The following is a 26240-nucleotide window of genomic DNA, read 5'->3' as shown; positions in this document are numbered from 1 at the left end:
ATCTTTCTTTTGTGCTACAAACACTGCAAATACTCTGTGTTTGACGTTTGCAATTAAACTAAAAATACAGCTGTAGAGTGATGCATACTTACGTGGTGGCTGCACTTAGGGATTTCTTCTTCACCACCTTGCCAGTGTTTATACTACTACTATATATTGTTATTCTGAAGTGCCTCCTGCAGCAGTTTTATTTGCATTAGTTTTATTTTTCGGTACTGAATTAGTAACCATTTAAAACTGTCAACCACATGTAAACAAGTGGTGCATAAGTTATGAATAACAACTTACCTGGAATTACAGCGGCCTGTTTGTATTGCACAAGGCACAGTGTTGGGGGAATTGTGAAATGACTGAATTCAGTAGTGCAACTTCATTTCTACTTAGCTGGTTTCTTGTAGCCCATTTGAATAAATATCTTGATGCTCGCATGATTCCCACAGCCGGCGATCCTGGTAGGGGGATTGCTGGATTGCCGCGTTGTTGAAATATGCTGGCTCCGCTCCAGTCCATCTACCACGTGATAAGCAACATTTTTGCAGGCTCTGTAGAAGCTGTGCTTGCTCACTACGTAGCTCTTCAGTTCTGACTGAAGAGCAACAGAGCTTGGATGGGGGGGGGAATCATTATTAACCGATTTAACAATAACAAAATGTATTTAACAAACACTCGATCCAAACATTAGTTCTTCAAACTGTGCTGGTAGGCTCTGATGACAGGTGAAAAAGTGATTATCTTTTTCTTTACTTTGAAAGCTGATACAGAGATGTAATTTAAAAAATTAATAGCCTCTTATTTTTAATGCAGGAATTACCTATGATATGCAAATTTATTTCTTTTGATTTAGTCCCTTAAGGACAAATCTTTTATTTCCTCTGAGTATGACTTAGGCTAATCAAGTTAATGAAGTGTTATTCAAGGTAATGACAGTGAATGTACTTCAGTAAAATTTCACAAAACATTCTCATTGTCTGGAGAATATTTCTGTCTCATTCTTTTCAATTAGGTATTTAGGGTTACTTGCAGAGTGCAAGGGTCATCTTTATAAAGGTGCCGCAGTGCAAATAAACAAGTGTGGAGAAAAGCTGGCCAGAGTTTGTAGTGAAGTTTGATTGAGTAGCAGAACCAGTTGTATGCATTTCCTAAAGCCCTGCCATACCGTCTCGAATAATTGCTTTTATTTAGTTACTGCTTTCTGTAATAGGAAGAGGTGGCAAGAAATGCACATGGCTGTCCAATACTGAGGAAAGGTTAAATGAGAAGGGTCATTTTTACCAGTATGTGATGGATATTTGGAAATGTATGAGTTAGTCGTCTTATATGTGGTCACAAAGATGTCTGAGATGGTGCATTTTCATTCTGATTTAAGTGAAAATGCGGGTGCTTGCTGTGTGTTTTCAATATTGTTCGATCAGTTGCATGGAAAAAAGATTTTGAAAACTGCAGGCGACAGTATGGTGTCTGGTTTTTGCTTTACCTTTTAAATGTCAGACTGTGAATTTTTAACAATGATCCAACCAAAAAAAGTTCCACGTGCAGAGCCCACCAGCTCGCGGTAGGTTTGCATGAGTTTCTCAGTTGATTCAGGTTTACTTGCCTGCAAGTCCGTAGAGAGCAGTGCAGTTGCACGGCTCTGCGCGAGGGCATAATTAGCCTGTAGGATTGCTCTGGCTTAAATAAAATGCTGATTTAGCATGTCAAATCCAGACTACCTGCATTATGCAAGAGGGAAAGAATTTGCCTGATTGTAGTCCTGTCAACACAAAGAGATTGCACCAGTATAACAAAATAGACTTCTAAAGTCTTGTTTAAATTGGTGCGTGCTCTTGTCTGGATTCTATTAAAAAAATGTTAGTACCGAGAGCCACAATAGCTCAGTCTGTTACCAAGGGCCGGAGCAGGCTCCAGTTGCATCAGACTATTGTTTTTTTATTGGAATCCTTTCGTCCATCCTGCACGCTCACTATTCATCGTTTCTAAAACATCAATCAAAAAGATAGGTGGCATCTTCTGGTCCTAAGTGAAATTTTCCTGGGTGGGATTTCTAATAGACTTCTAACCGCTTTCAATCTGGCCATGCCTTTTTAGTTTAAAGCGAATAAATTCCCATTCCCGAGAGCCTAGAGCTGACCAAACTTTCACTTGGAGCCTCTCTCTCTTCAACTTATTAAATTTTGCCTGTGTGTAGCAGAGGCTGGTATGGCCATCTGTAGTTCCTGAGGTATGCCAGCCAGTATGTGGGCAGAAGAAAATCTAATATATAGGATGTCTTTCTGGAATGCTTGTGGCTTTGTATAATTGTCCCGTCTAGAGGAGTGGAATTTTTCCTGAAAAATCCTCATCTATCCATAGATCTCTCTATTATAATGCTGCTGTTTAAATAGATTATTTGAAGTCCTTGCCTTGGAGATCTCCCCTGTGCAGTTTTCTGATCGCTTGTTTCCCTCCCACAGTAAAATGTAGTTTTAAGTTGGAAACACTTTTTTGTTTATAATAAAAGGAGGTTTTAGAAGTATATGCTGTATGTCATAGAATAGAATATCCCCAGAGGATGGTTGCACTCTTTGAGCAATCTGGAATGTCAGAACTTCCCACGTGTGCAAATTCACCAGGGAAACATTGACAGATGCCTGACCAAAAGCTTGGATTGAAGAGGATTGAAGAGACTATACGGGAAGCTACTCCCAAAGGCTTCCTCCATCATCTTGCTGACTTCCATGCTGTTATCGTGGCCTGGCCACTAGCAGTAATTTGATGTAAGTACAGGGATGCACATAATGCGTTACAGAGGAACTCCTGGGTCTCGATACGTGGTCCTGCATTTGGTAAAATGGAAGGCTAGGCAGAAGTTAAGCTTGGTTATTGCCTTAGCCATCTGGTTTTGAACTTTGAGGTACTTTCTTGTCAATTATGAAAGGGAAAAAAAAACCCCACATTTGCACCCTAAACAAGAAACCGGAAGGAAATGTCGCTCTTCAATGTCTTCAAAAGACTACAGTGTTGTGACCGTATCATTTTTCTTAAAGAGCAGAATCCCTGGCATGCCATAACAGGCATGTTGTATATCCAAAATGTATTTACATCTGCTTTACATCACTGCAGCCATGCAAAGCAGGTTGGATGTCTCCATACCACAGCTCGCAATTTACAGTGGGTGTAGTAGTGAGCAGGGTAGTGCTAGAGAGTGGCTTTACTGGGGCTGAGATTCCTCAATTTTCGTCCCTGCTGCAAAGCATCCCTTTTCCTCCTCTGCCTCTGCAGTTTCTTCAGCGCTGGCACCTCATTCGCAATCCAGCCAGTGAAGCAAATGTTGAATTTCTAAACGGGCTGAATTCATAGTTAGATTCAATTTCTAATTCGTTATTCTTTAGGTATATTTTCAGAAAATATACTCTGTGGTAGGAATATTATAATTTTTGAAGAAGTCTGAACCCCCTGAAAAGCCATGCCCCTGTGTGCTTGGTTGACTCTTGTTTTGGCAGCTGCATTGTGCAAAAATTGCATGTTCTCTCATCATGCCTTGTTCCTTCCCGGCTGTTAAAATTAACACAGAGGGCAAAGGGATAGTCAATAAATGTGAAAAATAATGCCAATAAGATAATAGCAGATGCTTTTCCACGCATGTAATTGCATCATGAAACTTGCTTTCACAAAGGTATTGGGGACCAAGACTGCAGGGGAGTTTACAGGATTGAGCAGCGCGAGTGAAAGCCAGACAGTATCTTTACCAGTTAATCCCAAATATCCTAGAGCTGGAGTGAGGCCCTCTTTTTGCTTTAAATGTAGGAACATCATATATCCCTTAGGTTTTGTGAGGAATCCTTAGGACGGAGATAATCTTCTATCTGCAACATGTTACTAAATTTGCCGGACTTCAAGCTTCTCTTGTGGAGCACGCTATTTCTGACTGAAAAATCCCAGGCTTACCTTTTGACTCAAACCTACTTTTCTTTCCTATTAAGGTGTCAAACTGTGAGCTGTATTGAGTAAAAAATGAGTTCAAAACCAAGAGCCATTGCAGGGAATGGGCTCGTCTGCCATTTGTTTTCAGGCTGTGGGCAGTGGCACCTGGCAGCAGCGAAGCCCGTGGAGCAGAAAGTAAATAAGGGCAGTTGCAAACCCCAGGATATAGGCATCAGTCTCACTCATCATCCCATCTTTCGTTTTGCCAGTAGAATTTAAAAATACATATGTAAATATATTCCTGAGCCAACAGTGGTAGCTAGACCTTTGTGTTTGAGCTGCATGTCCATGCCTAGGCCTTTTTCTCCTCCCTGTTTTTTGTTTGGGGTCCCCCCCCAGGTGAGAAGATGATAAAAGAGACTGAAGGAGGATAGATCAGCAGCCTGCAACTTTATTTCTGCAGTTCAGCTATAAATGTAGATTGTGGGTTTGGGTCCAGGGTTCCCCACTTAAAACTGGCAGATGTTGAATACCAAAATTATACATATGTTGTTGATCAGCATTTTCCAAACCCACTGTTGTCTGTTAGCTGATCAAAAGTAAGCCTTTTGGTAAACAAAAGAGGCATAAGAAAAACAGTGGTTTTCCATAGTATAGAAGATGCCTCTGGTTTCTCTGGCTCTTTGCAGTTCTTCTTTAAAGATTATGAAGATAGGTTTGGGGTTTTGTTTTTTGGAGTTTCTTTTGTGTTTCCAGTCTATAAAGTTCTGTTTCTTATTATCATTGTTTCTGCTTTCCAGAGACCTAAGATAACAAGTCGGCTCATAAATTCCCTTTCTAATTTTAGCCACAGGAAATGTTGCTCCATACATTCAAAGTGCTTTTCCAGGTAGGCTGGTTTGTTAGAATCCAGGCGTTTTGGGTTACTTGCTTTTGTTTGCACTGAGCTGGAAGTGGCTTCTACGGGTTAGAGGGTGGGACTTGCTTCATAGGAAATGCAGCTTTGCAGGTTGGAGAAAATTACTTTTATTTTTTGTAAAGTCATCCAATGTCGTCTTGCACAGTCCTGCAGTGTGAGTGGCAGAAAATGCCTGTGATATAAAAGCCAGTGATGTGCTTTTGGTTTCCAGCTATATTGCTGAAATATCTGAACATTGAAAGCTGAAATCCTCGACTGCAACAGGACAATTCTTAAGAGTATTTTTAGGTCTTTAAAAAAAACAAAACTCATGGAATATTTTTATGTCATTCTACGTAGCCACTTGCCAGACCGGTGGGATGCGTCGTGTCTGACTTTCCTGGCTCTTCCACCGCTATTTTTCAAGAAGGATGGGTATCATAATGTAGGGGTTTTTAGATTGTATTTAATAATATTGAAGTGTTCAGTAAACCGCTGCAGTGTGTAATGTTGCATACAAACCATATATTGCGCAGAAGCGGTAGAAATTTGCAAGCGTTTTGTATAGGCATTATAAGAATTAACATAAAAGTCTTCCTTAATTGTGTGTGAAGAAGTCTGCTGGCTTTGGTTCTGCAGGGACCAGGCTGCTTTCAGGCATGAAGACGACAAGAGGAAGGGACTCTGCAATGCAGGACACCTCTGTCTGTGGTCTTCTGCAAGGAGCAAGTCCGCGTCCGTCGGACCTCGGGACCTCGCAGCTCTAACCTCTCCTGCTGCATTTGAGAGATCGGGCCGTGTGCTGAAGGAGAGGTGTAGTCTGTGGGGCTGCCCCTAGTACCTGGAGGAAGGATGGCAAGAGAGACAGTGTACCTGAAAGAGGAGTAATTCTCAGTCGTGCTGGGGAAGTTGTCTAAAAGGATAAAGTAAATATGCGTTTGCTGTATGGTTATGGAAAGGTGTTCGACTCCTCTCTGAAAATCCTGTTTAGTTTATCTGGGAAGGTGGTGAAAAAGGTGGCGGTCTAGAAAAAGTAAAAATGAGGGAACTGTGAGTTTGTAGTCAGAAGCAAGCAAAAGCAGCACCCCATGGGTATGTGTGGGGTGGGAGCTATTACGGCCTTGCAGCTGGAGTAAAGATTAAATGTAAAGACAAAATATCAAGTTAAGTACTCCTTCCTTTCTCTCTGATCTTTCCTCAGGAGTGAGGGAGAACAGCACTTTCTTAGATGTTGTCTCTAGTGTTGTTTGAACGCAACTGCTGGTAGTTCCTTCAGGAAATCAGATAAACTGGCACGGCCTGTTGGGCACAGCTAGCAGGCTGGGTTAGGCAAGTGTTTCCACTCTTGGAGCATCCTGTAAACCTGCTGGAAAATCCTCTCCTCTTGCAGTTAAAGATCAGGCTAACAACTCCACATCCTGGAGGGAACCTGTAAGGTTCTGCTGTGGAAGCTCTGCACTCTCCTCTGTTCAACATGGGCAAGCAGATGTTTGATCGTCTGCCCGTGCCTCTTTGGGGAGGAAGGTGCTGCGAGCACTTGTCCTGTACGTGGCCTCTTTGCACAGCCTTTGGCACTGTGCAGTCACGAGTTCTGGGCTGCTTCAGAGGCTCAAACAGAAATTTATTAATTTTTTTAAAAAACTATTATTATTTTTTCCCAATTGCCAAAATGCTCGACTGCTATTTTCTCTCCAGGTGATATAATTACAATGCAGCGGCTTGCTTGAAATTAAAAATGTAGCTATAGGCCTTTACATGCCTAAATTTCGGAAAACCAAAAGCCTAAAGTTGAGCTTCAAAGTCGGAGTGACTCCAGCGAGTTGCAGCATAGAATTATTACTAGCACGTGGCTTTTCCGCTCTCACAACTATGACAATTCAATTGACTGAAAGATGTTTTGCAGGGGTATTGCGACCCCTTTGATTATCCAGTTTGTATTTACCAGCTGCTGTTGCCCAGGAAAGGATGTTCCTCTGAGCTTTTGCTTCTCTCTTCAGTTCTGTGTACAGAAGTACTTTAATCATGAAATTATTAGAAGCTTCAAGGAGAAAAACTCTCTGAAGTTATTTCTTAAGTATAACAATCTTTTGCTAAATTAAGATTGCAAAATAGGGAAAAAAAAAGTAACAGCCCGTATTTACATTTGAAGTTGGACATTTCTTGGCACTACGTTCAGCTTGGTTACTGGGTACCTCTGGATTTTAAATTTCACATTTGCCCCTTTTCACATTTGCTCTCTAGTGAAATAAAGTGAACGCTTCTGTACTTCAGTTTCTAACGTTTATGTGTTTTGAGCAGCATTTCACGTTACAGTTGTATATTATGGGCAGTTGCTCCTTTGAGTAGTTGAGCGCATTACCGGCGCATGTCAGTACGGCAGTGCAGTGCCGTCGGGCTCTCGGCGGTCAGTGGCCTTGCTTGGCTTTTGCTGGTTCTGAGGCTCCTTGGGGTGGGGTAAAGTACCAGTTCCCAGTTCAATAGATGAGAGCGTTGTGCTGGGGGGGAGGAAGAGGTTTGCATGAACTCTCTGTGCAAGGGTGAGCACGGTAAAGTGAGAAAACAGTCCCCATAAATACAGGCAGACTTGGCAACTACTGAATTTTAAGAATGAGGGAGAGTATTTGCAATTGAAAATCATCTTTAGGTCCAGCAACAGCTTGGACCCAAAGGCTACGAAAGCTCCTGGAATGATGGTATGCACTGTATTATTTCTTGCATAAACATTAGGCTAGATTAGTACCTGGAAAATTATTTAAGCTTTGACAAGGAAAAAAACCAACATGGAAGAGTTAGAAGAGATGCCAAAAAGCAACTGCAATTAGAAGTAGTAAATACATTTCTGGTCTTTTTTTTTTTTTTTTTTTTAAAAACTGTGATTTGCCTGTCATATTACATTCCAGAAATTGCAGTTAATAATTTATTTTACAGAGCAAGTCAGAGTCTAATGAAATTGTATAGCAGCATATTTTATTGTATGAGGAAACCTAAATGTAGATCTCTGTTTCCTTTCCCTGGAGTGGCAGTGGCTGAATACCAGGATTTTCACTCCCAGGTTTTTGGCAAAGTGTCATGATGATGTCTTTAAAAGGCATGGAGAAAACTTTTTATTGTATTTCTAAAAAGAGAAGGCAAGAGCTGATTGATTGCAGAGAAGCATAACCCAAAAGTGAGTTACAACAGATCAGTTCCGAAAGAAAGGGGCTAAAGCCAATCCTGAACTGCAAAGCTTTTTTATGAGCTTGCTATACCACTACTAGTTACTGGTATCAGAGTTATATAAAATGAGATGTTAAATTATTTAAAGATAATAGCTAACACCACATCACGGCAGACTGCGGCAGGTGATTAAAATGTCTTTCTAGCTGGAAAGTAATTCTTGGTCTCACGTGGGAGTGACAGTCACTGTTTTTTACATGATGAAACAGCTTTCATGCAAATTCGATTTTGTGAGGTAAGATACCAAAAAAAGTAGAGGGTTGTGAAAATCAAGCTCAGTTAGTTTCGTAAACTTATACTTAATTATTTGGAAAGAGATATGATTAAAGTATGTAGACTCTAACGGAAACGATGGAAAGATAAACAGTGAAGGAGGAGCATTAATGTAAAGCTATTTGGTAAAAGGGGGCATAATCAATACAATGTGGATTTTATTACATCAATAGAAGGAATATGGCTAGTCTTACAGAACAGAGGGCTGGTTACTGGGAGGCTATTTACTATTCTGGTTACTATTCTGAAAAGGCTGGTTACTGTTCTGAAAAGGAAGGTCACCTGTTAGTTAAATGCTGTTTCCCTGTACTGCAACTAAAAAGGTGAAGCAATTCATGGAGGGAGGAACAGGGATATATAATGAGTGGGATGACATTTTTATTAAACGAATCGGTAAGACCATGACTGAAATATTGCCATCGTTTTTTCATGTCTCTTAGAATCAGTGCTGAAAAGGGTTTCAAAAGCATTTGAAGTTTGTTAGATAGAGATGTGAGAAGTATGACACATTCAGTTTGCCAGAGAGAAAGTAATTTTCCTGTCTGCTATCAACAGAGGGCTAAAAAGTTTCAATTCCATACAGGTAGAGCATCAAAAATTGAAATTTGAGTCTTACTTTACCAAGGGATTGCTTACCAGTATTTGTATTAATCCCCCATCTCTCAAGATCTCCTGTAGGAGAAGACATCCCATCTTTAAAAGATGCATGGAGGGATGCCCTCTACTTACGTAAAAATTGGATTAGGTTGGCATAACAGCAGCTTCTGTCCTGAGGTCATGAGGATAAATGAGCTGAAAGAAAGGACATAAATGGCTTGCTTAAAGACTTGAAGGACCGGAACATCTTTTCTCTCCCTTTCCCGGTTCCTTCCCAGCGAGTGACTCCCCACCAGTTACCTGGGACAGTTTTTCTCTGCAAACACACTTACAGTCGAGGATGGCAGAGTTGCTCCAGCCTGACCCATCCCGGTATAACCCGGAGGCGGGCAGGGTGCGGGCAGGGGGCTGGCAGGGAGGCAGTGCTTGGGCAGGGAGCCCCGGTCTCCGCTTGCCCCCCGTCTGCGCTGCGTTACTGAACTTTCCAGTCGCTCTGCAACGACCGGGTTTTCTCACGCTACCGAAACCAGGTTGAAGACTGGGATGTTTATACACAGCCCTATTTATACTTTTGTTTATTTTTGTGCATACAGAAAATATTTGTGTGTGAGTGCATGCATATGATTTTTTTTATTGTTATTAAGAGTATTTTTTAGTGTTTGGGATGGTTTTCTGTTTTTATAAGTTCAGAGAAATGCCACTGATAAAAAGAAAAGCTAACTGAAGAAAGGAGCCAAGTACAGAAATTTCCTAATGCTTCTAAAATTCAGTATTAGTGGGACTAACGAACCCACTGTAGTTCTATGGAGATCTCACCTGTTTTGTCAAAAATACACTTTACAGACACTGCCATGTCAATATTCAAAATGGTTGAATTCAAGAAATGAGTGTTGTGGCTCAGCATGCAGGAGCTGTTACCCTTTATAACACTTACAGATTTTCAGAACTTGAAGACAAGTGAAGGAAATGGCTTGTGTTTCTAAAAGATAAATGATGTAGCTCATTTTTTCCCTAGGGCAGAAAATACTATATACATTAGATTAGTGTGTTGGGGGTGGGTTGTTGCAGTCAGTTCCCCGTCTTTGCTTCCAAGAGCCATCTCTGGAAAAAGCAGAAATGTGCTGCAGGATAAAGCCTGCCAGAGTACAGATATGCTACCAGGCCATTTGAGGTGGTCTTATTTTTCAGCATTTATTCTGAATAAATCTGGGGGAAGGGAATGAGTATAAGATTGAGAAGGACAGGAGGGGAAGAAAGGATGAGCTTTGCCTTTATAAATGGGAGTATAAGCATCTCATAGCACTTCTGTCATTGCCATGTCTTGAGTTACATCGCTGCACAGCAACACGCACCAAAAATTGCACCGTGTTTGCTGGTTTTCACATAAAATAGCAGCTTCTCCGTTGTTGGCTTATTCATTTAACGTTGTTGCGTTACCCAGTTGATTTAAACGTGCTGCATGGTGGTGTGACTGTTTTTCGCTCCCTACACTGTTTGTGTGGAAAATGACAGTGTTGATTGTACTAATTTACTGGTAATGTAGAAGGAGGAAGAATACTGTTCCCGTATAATACCTTTTAGTTACATCGGTACAGTTCTACTGAATTAATTATCCCTTTTTTTATACCAAAATATTTCAGACTGAATATAGGAGTTGCTTTGTGAAGTGTCACAGAGTTGCAAGCAATACTAAAGCAAATAAAATTTTCCTATCATAAGAACGATTTAATGACAAACAAAGTATTAGGTAGGCAATATGAGTAAGGTTCTGTAAAGCTGAAAGATTTTTACACCTCGTAATTTTCTAAAACTTTCCAAAAATAACCTTTTTTCCTTACTTGCTCTCCTGAGACCCTGACCTTGCATTCAGCGCTAGGAGTAACCCTGCTGACTTCTTACTAAACGTATGCTGTGATTCTTCAGGATATTGGCTTTTCTTTGTCTGATTTCAAAATACCCATTTTGAGTAACGCTCCTTGTTCAGCGGATGTGGCGGGGCTGGGGAGCACGAGGAGGTAATAGAGATTTTCGTAGTCAGTTCTCGGTGCCAGCGACCAGCCATTTTAGCCAACTTTAAACCCTGCAGCCAAAGCCTGGGGGACAAAGCGGGTGCGAGCGGCTCTCGATGCAAAACCTGGCGATAGTGGCCGTGGGCTGGTGGGTTTGCCATGGGTGGGAAGGACGAGGGGTGGAGCGGGGCCGAGGAGCCGCAGCCCGCTGCGGTTTCAGGTTGGGGCGAGGGTGGATTCTCTTTCCCAAACACGTTTTCAATTACTGACGTACCGTAGCCTTTTCCCTTTTTCTTGGTGTGGAGCTCAAACTGGAGATAATTTTACTGTCTGCGACAGATTGACGAAATAATTATGCTATGCGGTACAGTAAGACATAAAAAGTGCCTTTTCAAAAATACAAAAAAACAAAGAGAATATGTTTGTTTAGAAAAAAACATAGAGGAATAATAGAAATGGTAAAATAATTGTGTTGCTTTAAGGTAGCTTTTAAAAATAGGGGTAGTAAGCTCAATGCTCTAGCTTTTACCACAGTAAACATATAATTGTAAGCTGATTGTGGTGAATTCCTTAAATGACAACCCCCCTCAATGTAAGTTTTAAAGAGACAGCCCTACATCTGGAAGCCAGCAGCAGCTCAGGATTTTATTAGGCGTCACTGCCAAATAAAATCCAAGCGCTACTATAAGCGATATAAAAATAAAGATTGGCTCATAGTGTAACATCTCAAATAGGAGAGCGAGTGCCCCAGAGCTTGGAGAGGCTGTGAGAACACCGTAGCTTTCCCAGCAGCTTTTGAGCCTGAGGTTGAAATGGTCAATACAGATGTAGGTTTCTGCATCGGTTGTACAAATGTTCAGGAGCTTAAGTTACTAGTGGAATAAACAGAGAAACTGCAAAATTGCTATTAGTACGTCTAACTTATTTTTATTGGAAAGGTCATAGACAAAGTACTGTCTGTGTTACATATTACAGACAAAAAAAAGGTCTACAGAATATGATTTTCTGTCTGTAAAGAAGGTTATGAGAGAATGACCTTATCATAATAAACAAACCTGCCCTCTTCCAAGGGCTGCAACTTGACATAGTTATTTCCAGCTTTCATTCTACGGACAGAGGCAATTGAGTGCAATCGATAGCTGTGACAGTCATGTGTCTGGCTGCAACTGGGTGACAAGTATCAGAAAAAGGGAGGGGGTGACGCACAGCTGACCCAAATACAAAACCAGCAGCCATCCCATGAGCGAGAGGTTGGCTGCAGAATCACACGGGACAACACTCTCTGGTAGCACAAAATGACGAGCGCTTTCCAGTTCTGAGAGCTGATGACCTCCATGCTTTTCAGAGCACAACAGTGCCCTTCCTTGCTGAGTGGGAGACTTCCCATACAGTGGCAATAAAATTAACTCATTTGAATTCAGAAAGCAGTGTGATTAGTAGCTCCTTCTTAGTCTTTGTGCCTAGAAATAACCCAGAACATCATAACGCAAAGTTTCGAGGAAGTAAAATAAGCGATATTCTAAACAAAATTCAGATCTTTTATTTTTTGAACAGGTTTTTGATACAGCTCAGCTTGATACAGCATGGTATTTACCAGCCTGGCCTTTAATATTGGATCTGCTTTCCAATTATGCTTCAATTCATGCAACAGTTGCAGAGAGCGTGTGTGGGCGTATGTGCGAGAGAGAGATTGATTTTGTTCTTTAAAAATGTGAAGTCTGCACTAACTATGAAAACCCATCAGATTTTCTAGCACTTAAACTCCATTTCCTTTCTCAATGTGCTACCAGCATTAAGCAATCTTCACGTCATCTCTCTGACAAATGGAGAGTGCAAGTGGAGGAATACATGCTGATTTTTCAGAAGTAGAATATTAACACAGATATCACTGAAAAACAGGCTGCAAATCCTTTCCAGAAATAAAGAGTTAATGTGACAGATCAAATTACAACTTGGAAGTGAATATGTTAGCTCTATTTTTCAGAAGTATGGGAGTGAAAATGGAATAAAGAAAGTACGTGTCAGTCCTGGCTGTTGCTGTGTGTTAGAGTAGCCTCTTGTGTCTGGGACAGCGGATGTTGGGCAATCCTATTTGCCACCACGTTACACAGAGCATCTTTATATTCCTGGTGGTTGTTCCCAACCACTGTCTTTTTTTGTGTGCTGTATTCCTGAGCCTTGATAGTGCTTTGATAGTTACTGTATTTCATATCTGAGAAGCCCAAAGGAGTGTTATTTTTGTCTTTCTGTGGTTCTGACTGTTCATTTCTTTTTTCTGTAGGTTTGAAGACCTATCTGATCTCTGGTCAGAAGGTGAAGGAACCCCACTGCAGCTGTTCGCAAGCATTGCTTCCTGGCTTGGAGACCGGAGATGGAGCCAGGACACAGGGAGCATCGTCAGCCGAGAACACCAGTGACTTGACAAAGACTCTCAAACATGCAGAAAAACCTAAGGTGAGTTCTTGTTTTAAACCCAAGCAGTATAGATGTCAAACTGTGCAAACCAGGGAGAGATGTGTGGATGGGGAAACCTGTAAGGTTTGTTTATGCACTGCTTTATATATTTGTGTATATATGTATGTGTGTGTGTATACAGGTAGTGACAAAATGTAGTTTGAGGGACAAAAGAAATTTACAAAGTGCCTTGCCAGTTGACAAGGAATCCCCAAAGTAAGGTAACCGCTTTTTGAAGGTGGTTTCAAATACTTTTTTATATATATATATTTCAGGACTGAGAGGTCAGTGCTGCTTTTTCAATGGTCTTGATTTTATAGGGGAATAAAGAATACGCTTTAAGCAGCTACTGTAACTTCTGTGATTTTCTGCTTTTGCTGCACCCTGCTTCTGCCGTTCCTCTATCGTGCAGGTCATGGACCTGTGAACCTTTTCATAGGAGTATATAACAGACACCCCCACAAAAAGATAATGGGATTGTGCAGTGGGAGAAAATGCTCCGGTAGGCTATGAAATTGTGTTTTGTCTGCTTGCTCTAGAAACCTACATCTAGAACTGAGGGCAATGATTTGTATGGATTCAGCTTAGAGAAATGATGACATTTTGTTATGTTCACACCTCTCGCAAGATCTCTTGACAAGGAAATCTGTGAAACAATGTGTATTGCTTTGAAGCTTTGCTGTTACTCTCCATCTTCCAGCTCAGAACAGATTTCCCAAACAACAGATGTCTATTCTCTGTTTTCATTTGTGCTAAGAGTTCCTCGTCCTGGGTTGCCCAAGATGGGCACGAATGTCAGAACCACGGGTGGTCATCTGCAGGTCACTGTCCTTAGACTTCAGTGCGTTTAGTCCCAAGGGGATCTCTTCAACGCAGGTTTGAGGTTTAGCTGACAGAGTTGAAGGGGGGTGTGTGACTTTCATGCTGCTCCATTTTTGCTGCTTCTATGTTTGTCGTCTGGATTAGGAGAGCATGAGTCAGGCACCTTTACCCTGCCTCTGTGCCAGGTTTTAAGTTTTGGAGTAAAAACACTGGATTGCAAGTGAGATCAGCTGGAACGCTGGCCCAGAGAGATGGTCCAAAGGTAAGCGAGCTCCTTACAGAGCAAGCCAGCACCGTTTAACTACAGAAGGTAGCTGTAGCCATCTTTATCCCTCCCCAAAATAGGCGCTGTGCGTGGTTTGACTGCATCCAAATTGCTGGTGATACTTTTCTATTCCTTCTCCTGTGTAAGAAAGAATATATTTGGCATCCCTCAGGCACCAGCTTTCCAGCTCTCTCTTGTCTTTCAATGAAGGTACTATCAAATAAGGTAGGAAAATACATTTTGGAGTAGTCAGTGGGTACCTGTACAAATAAGCCTGTCTGTGCTGCGCAGTGCATGGCCATGCAGAGGTACGGATGTGACAGTAAGGGGTAGGAACTCCATTATTTCAAGTAGTGAAGGAAGAAGAACGTCCCAAGTGGAGCAGTATTACTGAGCTGCCTGTCCGTTGAGCAGAAGGGAGAGAGGAGGGATTAAAGCAGTAAAACTAAGGGTGCTGTTCTTAGAGAAAGCGAGGATGCTTTGTTAATGTCAGACAGCAAAGTAAGCTGTAACTGGAGGACCGTGAACTACAGGACCGATCTGACTGCAGCTAGGATTTGATAAAATTTGCTATGTATTAACTTGTGGTACATGCTGTTAAAACGACTCAAGTCCAAAATGAAATCTGTTGTTAAGGCTCAGCTATGGTATGTGTTTTCTAAAACATGGGGTGACATACTCTGCAGGAGGGTAGATGCAGATGCACTGCTATGGCTAAACGGCTAGTATGCAGTGTGGAGGCATGCTGCTGGCCCACGATGTTTGTTTGCTGCCTAGTCCCTGATTTTTTGCTCTGGGACCGTCTCGGCTGGTTGTTAATTGCTGTTTAAATGCTGCACAACGCAAAAGTGGCTATCTGAGTAAGTGAAGGAGAAGCTAAAAGAAGCTGCTTCAGAAGAGCATCTAGGACAAGTGCCAGCTCAGTTTCAGCCTTCTTGGATACCCTATCTACCGTTGTGCTAAAGCTACTGCATCGAGTTTATGCTTATAGGTACCTGTTCTTATTCATCACCATGAGCACTGCAGGTCTGGCCAGCGATTTCCTAAGCAGCCTCACAACTCTTTGAAAATAGCATGCCTGCCTTGCCCAAAATACACTGATGCTGGAGTGAATTTTGAATGACCCCAAAGTCAGCTTTCCCTGTGGTCTGATAAGCATCCATGTAACGCATGCCACAAACGGTGTCAGAATGCATATAGCATAGTGATGAAGCAATCGTGTGTATGCTGAGCACTTACTTAAAAAACGTGTTCTGCAACTGTAGTTGCAGCATGGGAATACAAAGCGTACACGCTTCTCACAGCATGGCTAGGTACAGGTATTCCAAACTCCGTAGCACGCTTTCGAGTGCAGATGGGCACCAGCCTTCTGTCTGCTGGGGATTCTGTTATGGGAGTGATTGTGGACTGAGAAGGCTGGGTCAAGCTTTCAAGGAATGTTTAATTTGCCAGCCATGCTAGAGTAGGTCCTACAGTATTGAATATATATATATATATTTAAAAAATCCCCACACCTGTGCAATTTAATCACAGATCATGCACCATTTTTGAAAAGGAGTGGATTTCTTTTTTACAGTGGATTGTTGTTTTTGGTTTTTTTGGTTTTTTTTTTTTTTTTAAAATGCATGACTTACATGCCAACTTTTTTAAATACAAAGCTGTAAACAGTGTCAGTGTAGGAGGAGATGACTCCGGCTCTGCAAAAGAGTCTAAGTAGGAGGGGCAAAATTACAGGCAAGTTGAAATATTTTTGTTTTAAAGGGAATAAGTGGCCATATTGGATGCAAAGGATGACTTCGACATTTTGGACTTGAACGGGTGTTCTAGAAGACAAGATCTGTTAAGGAAAGTCAGGAAGGAGAATGCAACAGTAATTGATCCATGAAAGGAATTGTATTTCCTCCTCTCCTCCAGTGTTTCTGTAGTTCATTTAATTGCCAACCTTGTTGCAGTATGGATATCAATAAAATGCGTGTACATAATTAAAATGGTGAAGACAGAGGCTAAAAACTATAAGTAATCTATAATGGCGGTTGATTTTTTGAATGAAAACACTGTAACTTGCTTAATCGGTTTTGGTGTCAGTTTATTTTCCCTATCATATTTTATAAAATCCCTTACTTGACTGGGAATCATAAGCTGTTGTAAAAACATTTTAATCATCTCTTGGTATGAAAACAGAAAGTGCTTTGCTTGTCTTGGTGTTTGCTGAAAGTGCATTAATGTATTATTCATTGTGATGAGGTCACATACGCACTGAGCTTGTGCGAGTGTCTGCAATAGAGAATGAAGTTAATGATGTTGACTTGAGCACATGGGGTAAGTCAGATGGACTTCTGCCTCTTCTCAAAAGGTCGGGCTTCTTTTCTGAGATTTTTGTCTTCTAGTTTAACCCCAGGAGCTAGGCGTTTGAGGTGGTCTTGCTGATTTATTAGCAAGATCAGACGGGGGGGTATTTTCTTTATTTTTGATGTTAGAGGTATTTGGTTTTGCTAACTAGCTAATGCTCTAGGAGCATAGGAGGCTCGTTAGCCCATCATCATATTAGTTTTTAAAGCTGTCTAATATTGCCTTCCACATGGAGTGGCCGAGTGGCCAAGGCATTAATGATATTTAGTCCTAGATTATTTTTAAACAAAACCATTTAAGAACCAACTTCATAGTTTCTTCAAGTACGCTGGTATTTGTTCAGACTGTACAGGTTCAGAACTGGATGTAACTTGCTTATCTGATGCCAGATTAGGAAACTCGTAGTAATTTCAGTGCCCTAACCCAGACCGTGCTCCTGAGGAGCAGCGGAGATGGTGGTCTGCTGGCTGCTAAGAAGGCTCAGAGTCTTTGTGAAAGCCTTTGAGAGTTGTTGAGTGATTATTGTTGAGTGATTAGGTGGATCAGCAGTCACAGGCAGAGTGGGCTGGGAGAAATGCCACGCCGTAACAACCTGAAAATTGAAGGTGCCACATTATTTAATTTCAGCTGTGACACCAGAGAGGGAAAAGTCGGTTCTGAAAAGACATAGACACTGGTCTCTGAAATAAGGAGTGAACCTGAAGGCAGTTGTTGTTGTGTTTTTGGACCAGGAGAACAATACACTACAGACGCCTGAACCAATCCCTCCTGAGTCCAGAATAAACATACAATGGATGGGGGGTGTTGAGCTTGGGAAAAAAGGCTCAAGTTGCTTGTTGGAAAATTCATGAACATGTTTAGTGGATCACCTACCACCACGGAGTATAGTGCGCTGAATTTAGCATGCTGTTCCCGGTGACTGGTGTCTCTGTACCCATGAGTAGATTTCTGGCAAGCCTGGCCACCTCCAGAGCAGAGGAATCGCCAATAGGGATCAGACACAGAGTCCCTCTGACGCAGCATCCTGCTTGTACATGGCCAGGACTGGAGAAAAGTATGAAGAACTTGCAAGATACAGATACAGGGTTAATTCTCATTAAGAAGATCACATTTTAACTCTTAAGGGGTTAGGTTGTTTTTAAAGATGAAGTGCGGCATTTTAGGTTGCTTCCAAAATGCGTAACCTGCAACTATTACAAGTCCCGATGGTTTTTCTTTCCTTGTTTCCTCTGACATTTGCTGGGTGTTTGGCTTCAACAATGTACCATAGCCTGAGCTCCATTCTACTGTCTTAGAGCACTATATGAAAAAGTATTTCCCTTTATTAATTTCAGTTTTGTTGCTTTCCATTTCCCTGTACTGTTCATAATGCATCATGGTGTTTCATGCTTTTTTTGAATTTTGCTGCATTTTGTGCTAACTCTTCATTCCTAATGCCATCCAGATCCTTTTGCAGGCAGTTTTTAAACAAGAAGATTGCACTTCTCTCACTGAAGAGTATTTTGTTCTTCTCAGGGAGGTCCTTTGCTAGTATGCAGTGATGACAGTATATCTGTGATCTTACACTAGTAAAGCTTTCCTGGATTAGATTTAGCTTCAGTAAACAGAAGATCTGTGATTTATTTTTGAAATGGTGCATTCTGTTCCAGTCAAATTTTGCTCCGTGCTTCCCATTCTGTAGCTTTGTTTATCTTTTAACCATGCTGCAAGCATACAAGTGGACCAAATTATAAATTGCATAATAGTACAAGGACACCAGAATGTTCCTGGCTAAATTTTTTTTGTCTCATTGCAGCCTTGCCCTTCATGTAGTACCACCCTTGCTCCCCACTGTGATGTCAGCATAGACGAAGGAGCTATCCAAAATGGTTGTCAGGATGAGCATAAAAACAGTACTAAGGTAATTTAAGTATTTATCGTATTATCCCTTCTTTTCCCTTATTTCTCTGCTTCAGTTAGCTTTCTCATTTTTGTATTGCTATTCCTTTATTCAAGCTCTTAAGCAGCAGAACCAGTTTTGATTTTGAGCAGTTGCATTCTAAAATTTTGTTGACCCCCCCAAATTTTCAAAATTATTAGTAACTTTATGGGCCTAGTTTGATACCGAGAAGGACCTAAAATTTGGACTCTTTAAATTATGTTGAGGCAACCCAAAGAAAGCCGCACAAACAACACTACCACGCTCTCCATCTCTTACACCAGTTGGCTGTGTGTCACCTATCCACAAGTTACACGTATGTCTTGCCAATGTCTTCTGCATTGTAGCTCTAAGCTAAGACAGAGTCATTCCTGTTCACCCGCACAGCTGAAATTCACAGCATCTAAGTCAGCAGGCATCCTTTTTCTGACCGACAAATACAGCGTCTTACATATTCATCGTGCTGCTGCCAGGATTGCTCTCCTTGCCTGTTGCTTAGATATTCTCACTGAAGCCACCTACTTCCTCCGCAATACCAGGCGGTGCATATTTATTGTCTTGTTCGTGGCCTTCATAGCCTCTCTGCTCTGCCTGTCGCCTCTCACTCCTTCCTGAGTATTAAGCTTCTGCCTAAATGCAGACTGGATACCAATGGTCATCACCTGATTGTTATATTTTCAGATAAGTTTAATGCTTTCCCTTGTTGGGGAGAATCATTTTATAAACGCATTCAGAGACAGCTATCTTGGTTTTTTCCTCACATCTGTCTTTACAACTCATCTCGCATATAAAGCTAATGGAAAAACTTGCCAGCATTTATTCTACTGATGAGCTATGACATTAATCTGTGTTTGTCCCTTTGCTCTCTGCCTGTATTTGACCTGTTGTCTTCTGTGCTTAAATTGTAAGCTCAGAAGCAGGGGCTGCCTTACTCTACTGGACTGATGGTTTGTAACACAGTAGACCATGTTCTGTGCCAGGGTTCCTAGGAAACAGCATAAGAAAGAAATAAAATAATAATCCCTTCAGCTCTGAGGGAGATAGAGCAGAGTGGCCAGCAGGTACTGGTCTCGGAACAGCATGAGATCTTTAAGACAGAAAACATTGTGGGAGATGTGCCCAGGCTGCCAAGATGGTACGCGCGAGATGCTTCTTCCTTAGGCTGCCTCTGCCCACGTGCCAGGGATCTCCAGGAACCGACTGCAAACAGAGATTTTCCTTAGGTACCAACTGCCTCATGTCATATGTTGTCTTCATCAGAATTATCCATTAAGTTTCTTCCTACTACAGCTGTATTAGCTTCATGTGTGTTAATCAGCAAGTCATCTAACCTTGCTTAAAAGAGGTCTGGACAGTGCTGAATAAAATGTCCTTAATGTTACTGGAAGAAACGTGCTAGTGGAGACCAATCGCATGTCCTTCTTTGATTTGGTTTAATTATTGCTAAGTCAAAAATTTGGACCAGTTAGGTGGCTACCAGTAACTCTGGGATGCCTGTTTAACTGAAAGCTTAAAGAACAGCTATGTGCACAAAGTTGCCGTGGCATGTGATTTCCAAATCTTCTCTGCAGTCTCGGCTTTCTTGGGAAGAAGAGCCATAAGCTCCCCCTACCCATCTCTGGAGCCTATACCTTCCCATGCCGCGTTGTTGCGCCTGGCCCTGCAGCACTCATTTCCCCTGTCTTCAGGGAACGTTAATGAAGTTAACCGCATTCTTGGACCTTCGTGGGTCCCAACAGCCTCTGGAGCCTCCCTGTCTCTTGATGAGATGAAACTGTCACGTGGTACGTCAAATCTCCGGGTGCTCAAAAAAACCTGTACAGCCTGTTGCCATCAGAAACCACAGTAACGTTGGAGCTAACAACATTTAATAAATAGGATTTTCTTGCACACAAGCAGTTTCACACTCTAATCCCCTCCTGTTAAGATTAGCAGAGTGGAGACAGCACAGGAAAACCTTGAGCTGACTGAAGGGAAGAATTTTCTTAGGGATTTGAGCCTTTGCCAAGGAGCTAAAGAGAAAAGGCCAAGAGAAGTCCATGCTGACCTTCTCTGAAAGAGCAGAAATTTTCCCTGCATTCTTCAGATGAACTTGAAGAACAGACAGGGAAAGCAAACAGTGCACAGGAGTCCATATCTTTTATTTGAGCTGCTCATAGCAAAAATTGTGTTCTCTTGGTTACTGCTTTTCAAGTAACGACATCTGCTGCAGGGGTGAGGAAAAGGAGAAAGAGTCTTTACCAGGGAAAAAAAAAGGCGATAACTGTGACCGTGGGGTTTTTTTTTTTAGGCCTCAAGTTTTTCTGGGAAGGGCTCTGAGCAAATATAGTCTTTAGCATAAATAAATAAAACAAACAAACAAACACAAAACAAAAAAGCCAAACAATGAAGACCCTTCACTTCTAGCAACTTGTTGGACAGTTCTCTTTGGCTTGCCTTTGTTAGTACTCCTCATCTCAAAACCAGAGAGGTTTTGGCTAGATAACGTGTTATGGTTGCAGGAGGACCTTGCTCTGAAGCCGCTGAATGTTTTCCCTTAAGAAAGAAACCGGTGACCTTTTATGTGAGAAGTTCTTGTTCTTCCGGCTTACCAGGAGAGTGCACTTCTGTCATACGCCAGCACCTATCTGGTCCAAGAGTTTTTGCTCTGCTTTTGCTGAGATCTGTGTTGCTGAAATCACCTTTCTCTTCTGTTGATTACATTCTTTAGTAAAACATTGGCAGCATACCAAGGTAACTACTGAATTTCCTATTCTACTTCGTCAGCTGCTGTCACTGGGCTGTGAACACCTGCAAGCTGCCAAAACAACTGTTGTGAGTGGTAGAAGGGACTAGACTGGGAATCCTTTCATCTCCTGGCTCTCAGCACGTGGCTCTAGGGGCTCACACCTCCATCGGGGCAGCCTGCAGGGTGGGGATTCTGCGTCCCTCCTGGGCGGAAGGAAGGAGAAGCACAGCTCACCTTCCTCCTGCTTTTCCTGTAGCTCCAGGACACACCTTGTTATGACTTTAGCTCTTGAGGTCTTGGCAGTGATAGTGAGCCAAGCCCGAGTGCTTTCTGACTCTTCCCTCCACAAGGTGATGTTCTCCTGCTGCTCCATTAGTCTTGTATCTTCACTGGTTGTGTCTGCACCTTTAATTATACCTGCCTATATTCATGTGCCTCATTTGCTTTACAGGATAGATACACAAGGAGGTTGAACTAATTTTGCATGGGCAGCCAGAAACCACATATTTCTTAACTTTAACTAATTTGATTTTACAATCTAAGTAACATATTTCAGTGCATGGTTGGGGTGGTGATGATATTTATGGTATTTATTTATGGTCACTGCGGTGGCATCCAGGAATAGTCTTCTGGAGGAGCTTGTCACTGCTGTGCTGACTGCTCTACAGGCAGAAATGAAGAAACTTCTGTCATGAGTGGGTTTCAGGATGAGGATAAATGATACGTGATAAATGATAAGACATGGAGGGGGGAGGTGAGCACTCAAATATGCTAAGTTTGATATATGTTTGCATTTGAAAATGGTCCTGACTAACTGCAGTTCATTTTCATTCTAACCATATTTAGTTGTCTAATTTTTTTGGAATTGCTTCAGTGCATGTTGGTCTAGGTCAAAGAAAATGTAAAAGAAGGAACTTCAGGTTCCATGAAAACAGAATAATTTTTGGTTGAAAGTAATTTGTGTTCTCAAATGAATGAAAGCAGAATTGATAATACTGTGTACCTAAGCTGTGTTGCAAGCTGGTGTCAAAACTTAAAAATGTGGTATTAATAATACAAAAGCAAAAGAAGACCAGAAGGAAGAAGTGTATCTTAGCCAGTGAAGAAAATGTAGTTTAATTTGCAGGATCGTTTTTTTTTTGTAGGATGATGAGATGTACAAAAGGGAGATGTTCCCACAGGTAGGAGAAAGGAGGAAGCTCTGTCTGGGAAAGCAGCAGGGCTGTAGTGGACGGTGGAAGGATCAGCAAGGGCTGGTAGAGTAAGTTGTCTCATGACCTGTGGAAAGATAGCACAGTTCAAGTAGGTATTTAAAAAGCTTTTTAGAAGAATCTTGACCTTAAGATGAGTGAATGAAATTTGGGCTTGTGGTTGGTCTTCATTGAGTGTGTGAAAATGTACTTTGTTTTCTGCTCCTTGGAAACTTGGTACATAAAAAGCAAAAAGACGACACCTGAATAGGCACGCATTTACAGAAGATGTGAGTGACTTCAAGGCAGGTGGAGTTAGGTCTTTGACATGATCAGGTAAAAGCTCAGAGTGTTGAGGGAAGAGCTTCTTTCAACTTTTGCTCCGTGAAATCTCTGCTGTCTACTTTCTCAGCCACTAATGTTCCCCGTGTATGTTTTGCTTTCTGTCATTCAGGCTCCAGGAGGACACAGTCCAAAGACTCAAAATGGACTTTTGAGTCCTCCACAGGAAGAAAAGCTCAGCAATAGTCAAACCTCGCTTTATGAAATGTTGCAAGAGAAAGGAAGATGGGGCGGAGTGAGTCTGGATCAATCAGCTCTCCTTCCTTTGAGGTTCAAAAACATCAGAGAAAAGACAGATGCTCACTTTGTGGATGTGATTAAAGAAGACAGGTAAGGAAAATGGAGCTGTACAATGTAAAATTGTATAAAGGAGAGAAGGCAGTAACAGGGGTCCCATATCTTTAATCTTTATTTGTGTGCTTTTTGTCTAATGTCAATAAATATCATTAACATATAACATGTTGTATGTTTTCTCATCTTAATCTATATTCTGTTTAAACTACACTAGGAGCTTGATGTCAGAAACATTCTGCTCAGGAATATGTAAAGCCACGTTTTTTCATCATTTCCGTGGTGACCAGTCATTCTTCAGTCGAGTCTTCGGAAAGGAAAAATACTCTTTAAATGACCTGTTGTGAAGCTGAACTCTTATCTTTACATTCAAAAGTGCTCTTAATGCACGTAGTATGTACCTTCCTCTGCAATTAGAAGTGTAACATAAAATCTGAACCACAAAACTCACATTTTTATATAGCAAAAGAACAACATCTGATAACATTGTGTGACTAACTAATGCCTAGAAATCATACCAGGCTTGGAAGCAGAATTAATAGGAGTGAATTCTCATGCCCCTACTGCCTACATACAGCATTTTGTAGAGTTAGATTCTCTCTCTGTTTCAAACAAAAACCTATTTTTTTGGGCAGAGGAAAATATGTTCTCTAAAATTCAGTAGTGTGTGATTTTTGTAAACACACAACCATATCTCCCTTATTATGGCAGTGACTTGACTGGATCAACTAAACAGATAACTGGAGTTTGTTATTATTTATGGCTATTCTTATTTTTGCTTCACTGCTTCCACTCAGATTAGAGGTATTTTATCTAAATATCCTTGAAACTGTATGCTGGTATAGACTCCAGGCTGCTTGGAACAGGGACACTGTTGTCTTAGCTGAAAACATGACTAAAGCAGGGAGGAGCGAGAGGGAGGGACACCAGTCCCTCTCCAGTCTCTTCTCTAGATTTTTTCAGATTGCTTGTCTCCTGTGGCCAACTTCAATTAAAATTTAGGTTCCTTTTTTTTCCCCTCTGTGTGTGTTCTGTCATTAGTGGCTGAGAATAGTGTTTAGGTGATACTTTCAAATATTAGAAGACAGAAGGATTGGGAAGGTCCAAATGTTGGCAGAAATCAGCAAGAACAAATTGGATTTTTGTTTAAAATGTAACTAGCATGCTGCAAATTTTAAGTTATAGAAGTAGCTTAATTTATGCTGTTGGTTTGCTGAAGATACCTAGCTCAAGCTCTTGTGTTCCTGGTGCTTTCCTCTTCCACTTACAAAATGGATAATTCTTTCTGATTTGGAAAAAGGAAAAAGTAGGACCGTGATTTGATATCTGTCAAAGCCTAGCTTTTTTTTGTCTCAATTAAATATCATCATTACCATATTAAGTGGGCCATTTCTTGTTGCCAGGGAAACTTCTCTGCTGAGTTCAGTGCATGTAAACATAACTTTCCAAAAATAATCTTCTGATTAATTAGGTCTATGCAAAATGGTTTAAGCCTACCGTTTTACATTAATCCTTTTTAATATTTCTCAATGTGAATTTATATGTAATAAGTCATCTTAAAAACATTCTTGATCACCTACAGTAAAACATACTATATTGTTGGTCTCAACTAATCTAGTATCTGTGAGCATGTTTGAATGGGAAATTTGGGTTTTCTCAGGGAGAGGGGTAAAGTCCAAACTTCCCCGTGGTCATCTTACGTGAAACCCCATTCGCAATAAGAATACTGGAGTTTTGCTGCTTTGCTTTTGTGGTACTGCAAACCCAGCAGCAGCAAAGTGTGAGCCCCTAGCATTGGGCAGTGGGTTCCACTGTGGTGCGAGATGCTGGTGTTCTGGTCTGTGACATAAATTGGTATTAACAGAAAGTACCTAACCCAGATACGGTGATAAGGTGCATAAATTACTCACGCAGGCTTCCTATACAGCTGGGAAGAGTTAATGATATGCTAGGGAGGATTCAGGAGCCTGTACACTGCATTAGGGAGCTGCCTAGGGCTAGCCTGGAGGAAATGCTGGACACTGGTGATATTTTTCATTTCCAGCCTCTTTCTAGGGTTTAGGTGCGTGGCTGAGAGTTTCATGAGTGGTCATCGGTCTCTTTGCACACCAAGATTTCACCTTGCAGCTGATACCTCAGCACAGTTCCAGTTGTCTTTAAAAATAATAATATAAAGCCAGTGTTAGTGTGGGATGTTTGTATTATTGCATTATACAAGAATCCTTTTCATAGAAGTTATCAGTTTGCATCTTCTTACAACTTGATTATATGTATTTGGCAAACAGTGTATAGTTTGAGCTTTGAGTCTGGCTTTACTACAACCGCTATAAAAATACCATGCTTTGTTCATTGTAATCTGCATGTTACTGTGTGCTTTAAAAGAAAACTATAGTGTATGAGTACAAAATGTTTAAACTTAATTTCATTGGGGATAGCCTCAAAGGATTCTCACTTTTTAGATTTTTGTTTCCAAGAAAAATTACATATTCCTTTAGGTTATAAACCTTTTGAAGTACAAGAAACAAGTACTCATGCGCTAATCAGGACAGTACATAGAAATGATCTCTTTAGACTTACAGAGCAGAGTCCCAGGGAAATCTGAAGCTCCCCCCAGAAGCGAGGTTCTGTGCAGCCCTTAATCCCTGCCTTGGGTCAGTTTCCTGTTTAAATACTTATAAAATTTGTTTGTTTCTTTCATCTCCCACTTCCCAGTCTTGCCCAATTCAGGGAAAAGAGAAATCCCTTGTGCTGGGAAGGCACAGTGCCTCCTGGGAAGCAGATTACGTACTTGTCTGTGTTTAGTCAGCTCAACTAGGATCTTCCTCTTTGAGACAGACGACTATTGACATGGAGCTGGACTGGTGCGGTATGGCCACCTGACATCAGAAATGCTGCCTTCGCCCTGGTTTCATCATGTTATACCTTCTGTTTCATGCTGCACTGGCAAACTGGATTGTTCTTCCTACATCCTTAGACCATCGCAGCTCC

At 41.3% G+C, this 26240-nt stretch overlaps 1 protein-coding gene across 17 annotated transcripts in view; it reads left to right on the top strand.

Annotated features, from left to right (window-relative positions):
- Nucleotides 1-26240, top strand: part of ADCY9 (adenylate cyclase 9) — a 99246-nt gene that overhangs the window by 35796 nt on the left and 37210 nt on the right. For 16 of the 17 annotated variants that reach the window (XR_012777602.1, XR_012777597.1, XR_012777600.1 and 13 more), the window contains 3 exons: nucleotides 13175-13347; nucleotides 18579-18683; nucleotides 23074-23291. Coding sequence is in view for 6 of the 17 variants with exons in the window: in XM_075515058.1 (XP_075371173.1) it covers nucleotides 13175-13347; nucleotides 18579-18683; nucleotides 23074-23291 (496 nt within the window). In the remaining 11 variants the exon portion in view is untranslated. The remainder of the gene's footprint in view (nucleotides 1-13174; nucleotides 13348-18578; nucleotides 18684-23073; nucleotides 23292-26240) is intronic. The other variant, XM_075515059.1, reaches the window with a different exon arrangement.

This window comes from Mycteria americana, chromosome 12 (genome assembly GCF_035582795.1).
Source record: "Mycteria americana isolate JAX WOST 10 ecotype Jacksonville Zoo and Gardens chromosome 12, USCA_MyAme_1.0, whole genome shotgun sequence".
Lineage (NCBI taxonomy): Eukaryota > Metazoa > Chordata > Aves > Ciconiiformes > Ciconiidae > Mycteria > Mycteria americana.
This window is presented reverse-complemented; position numbering and strand designations above follow the sequence as displayed.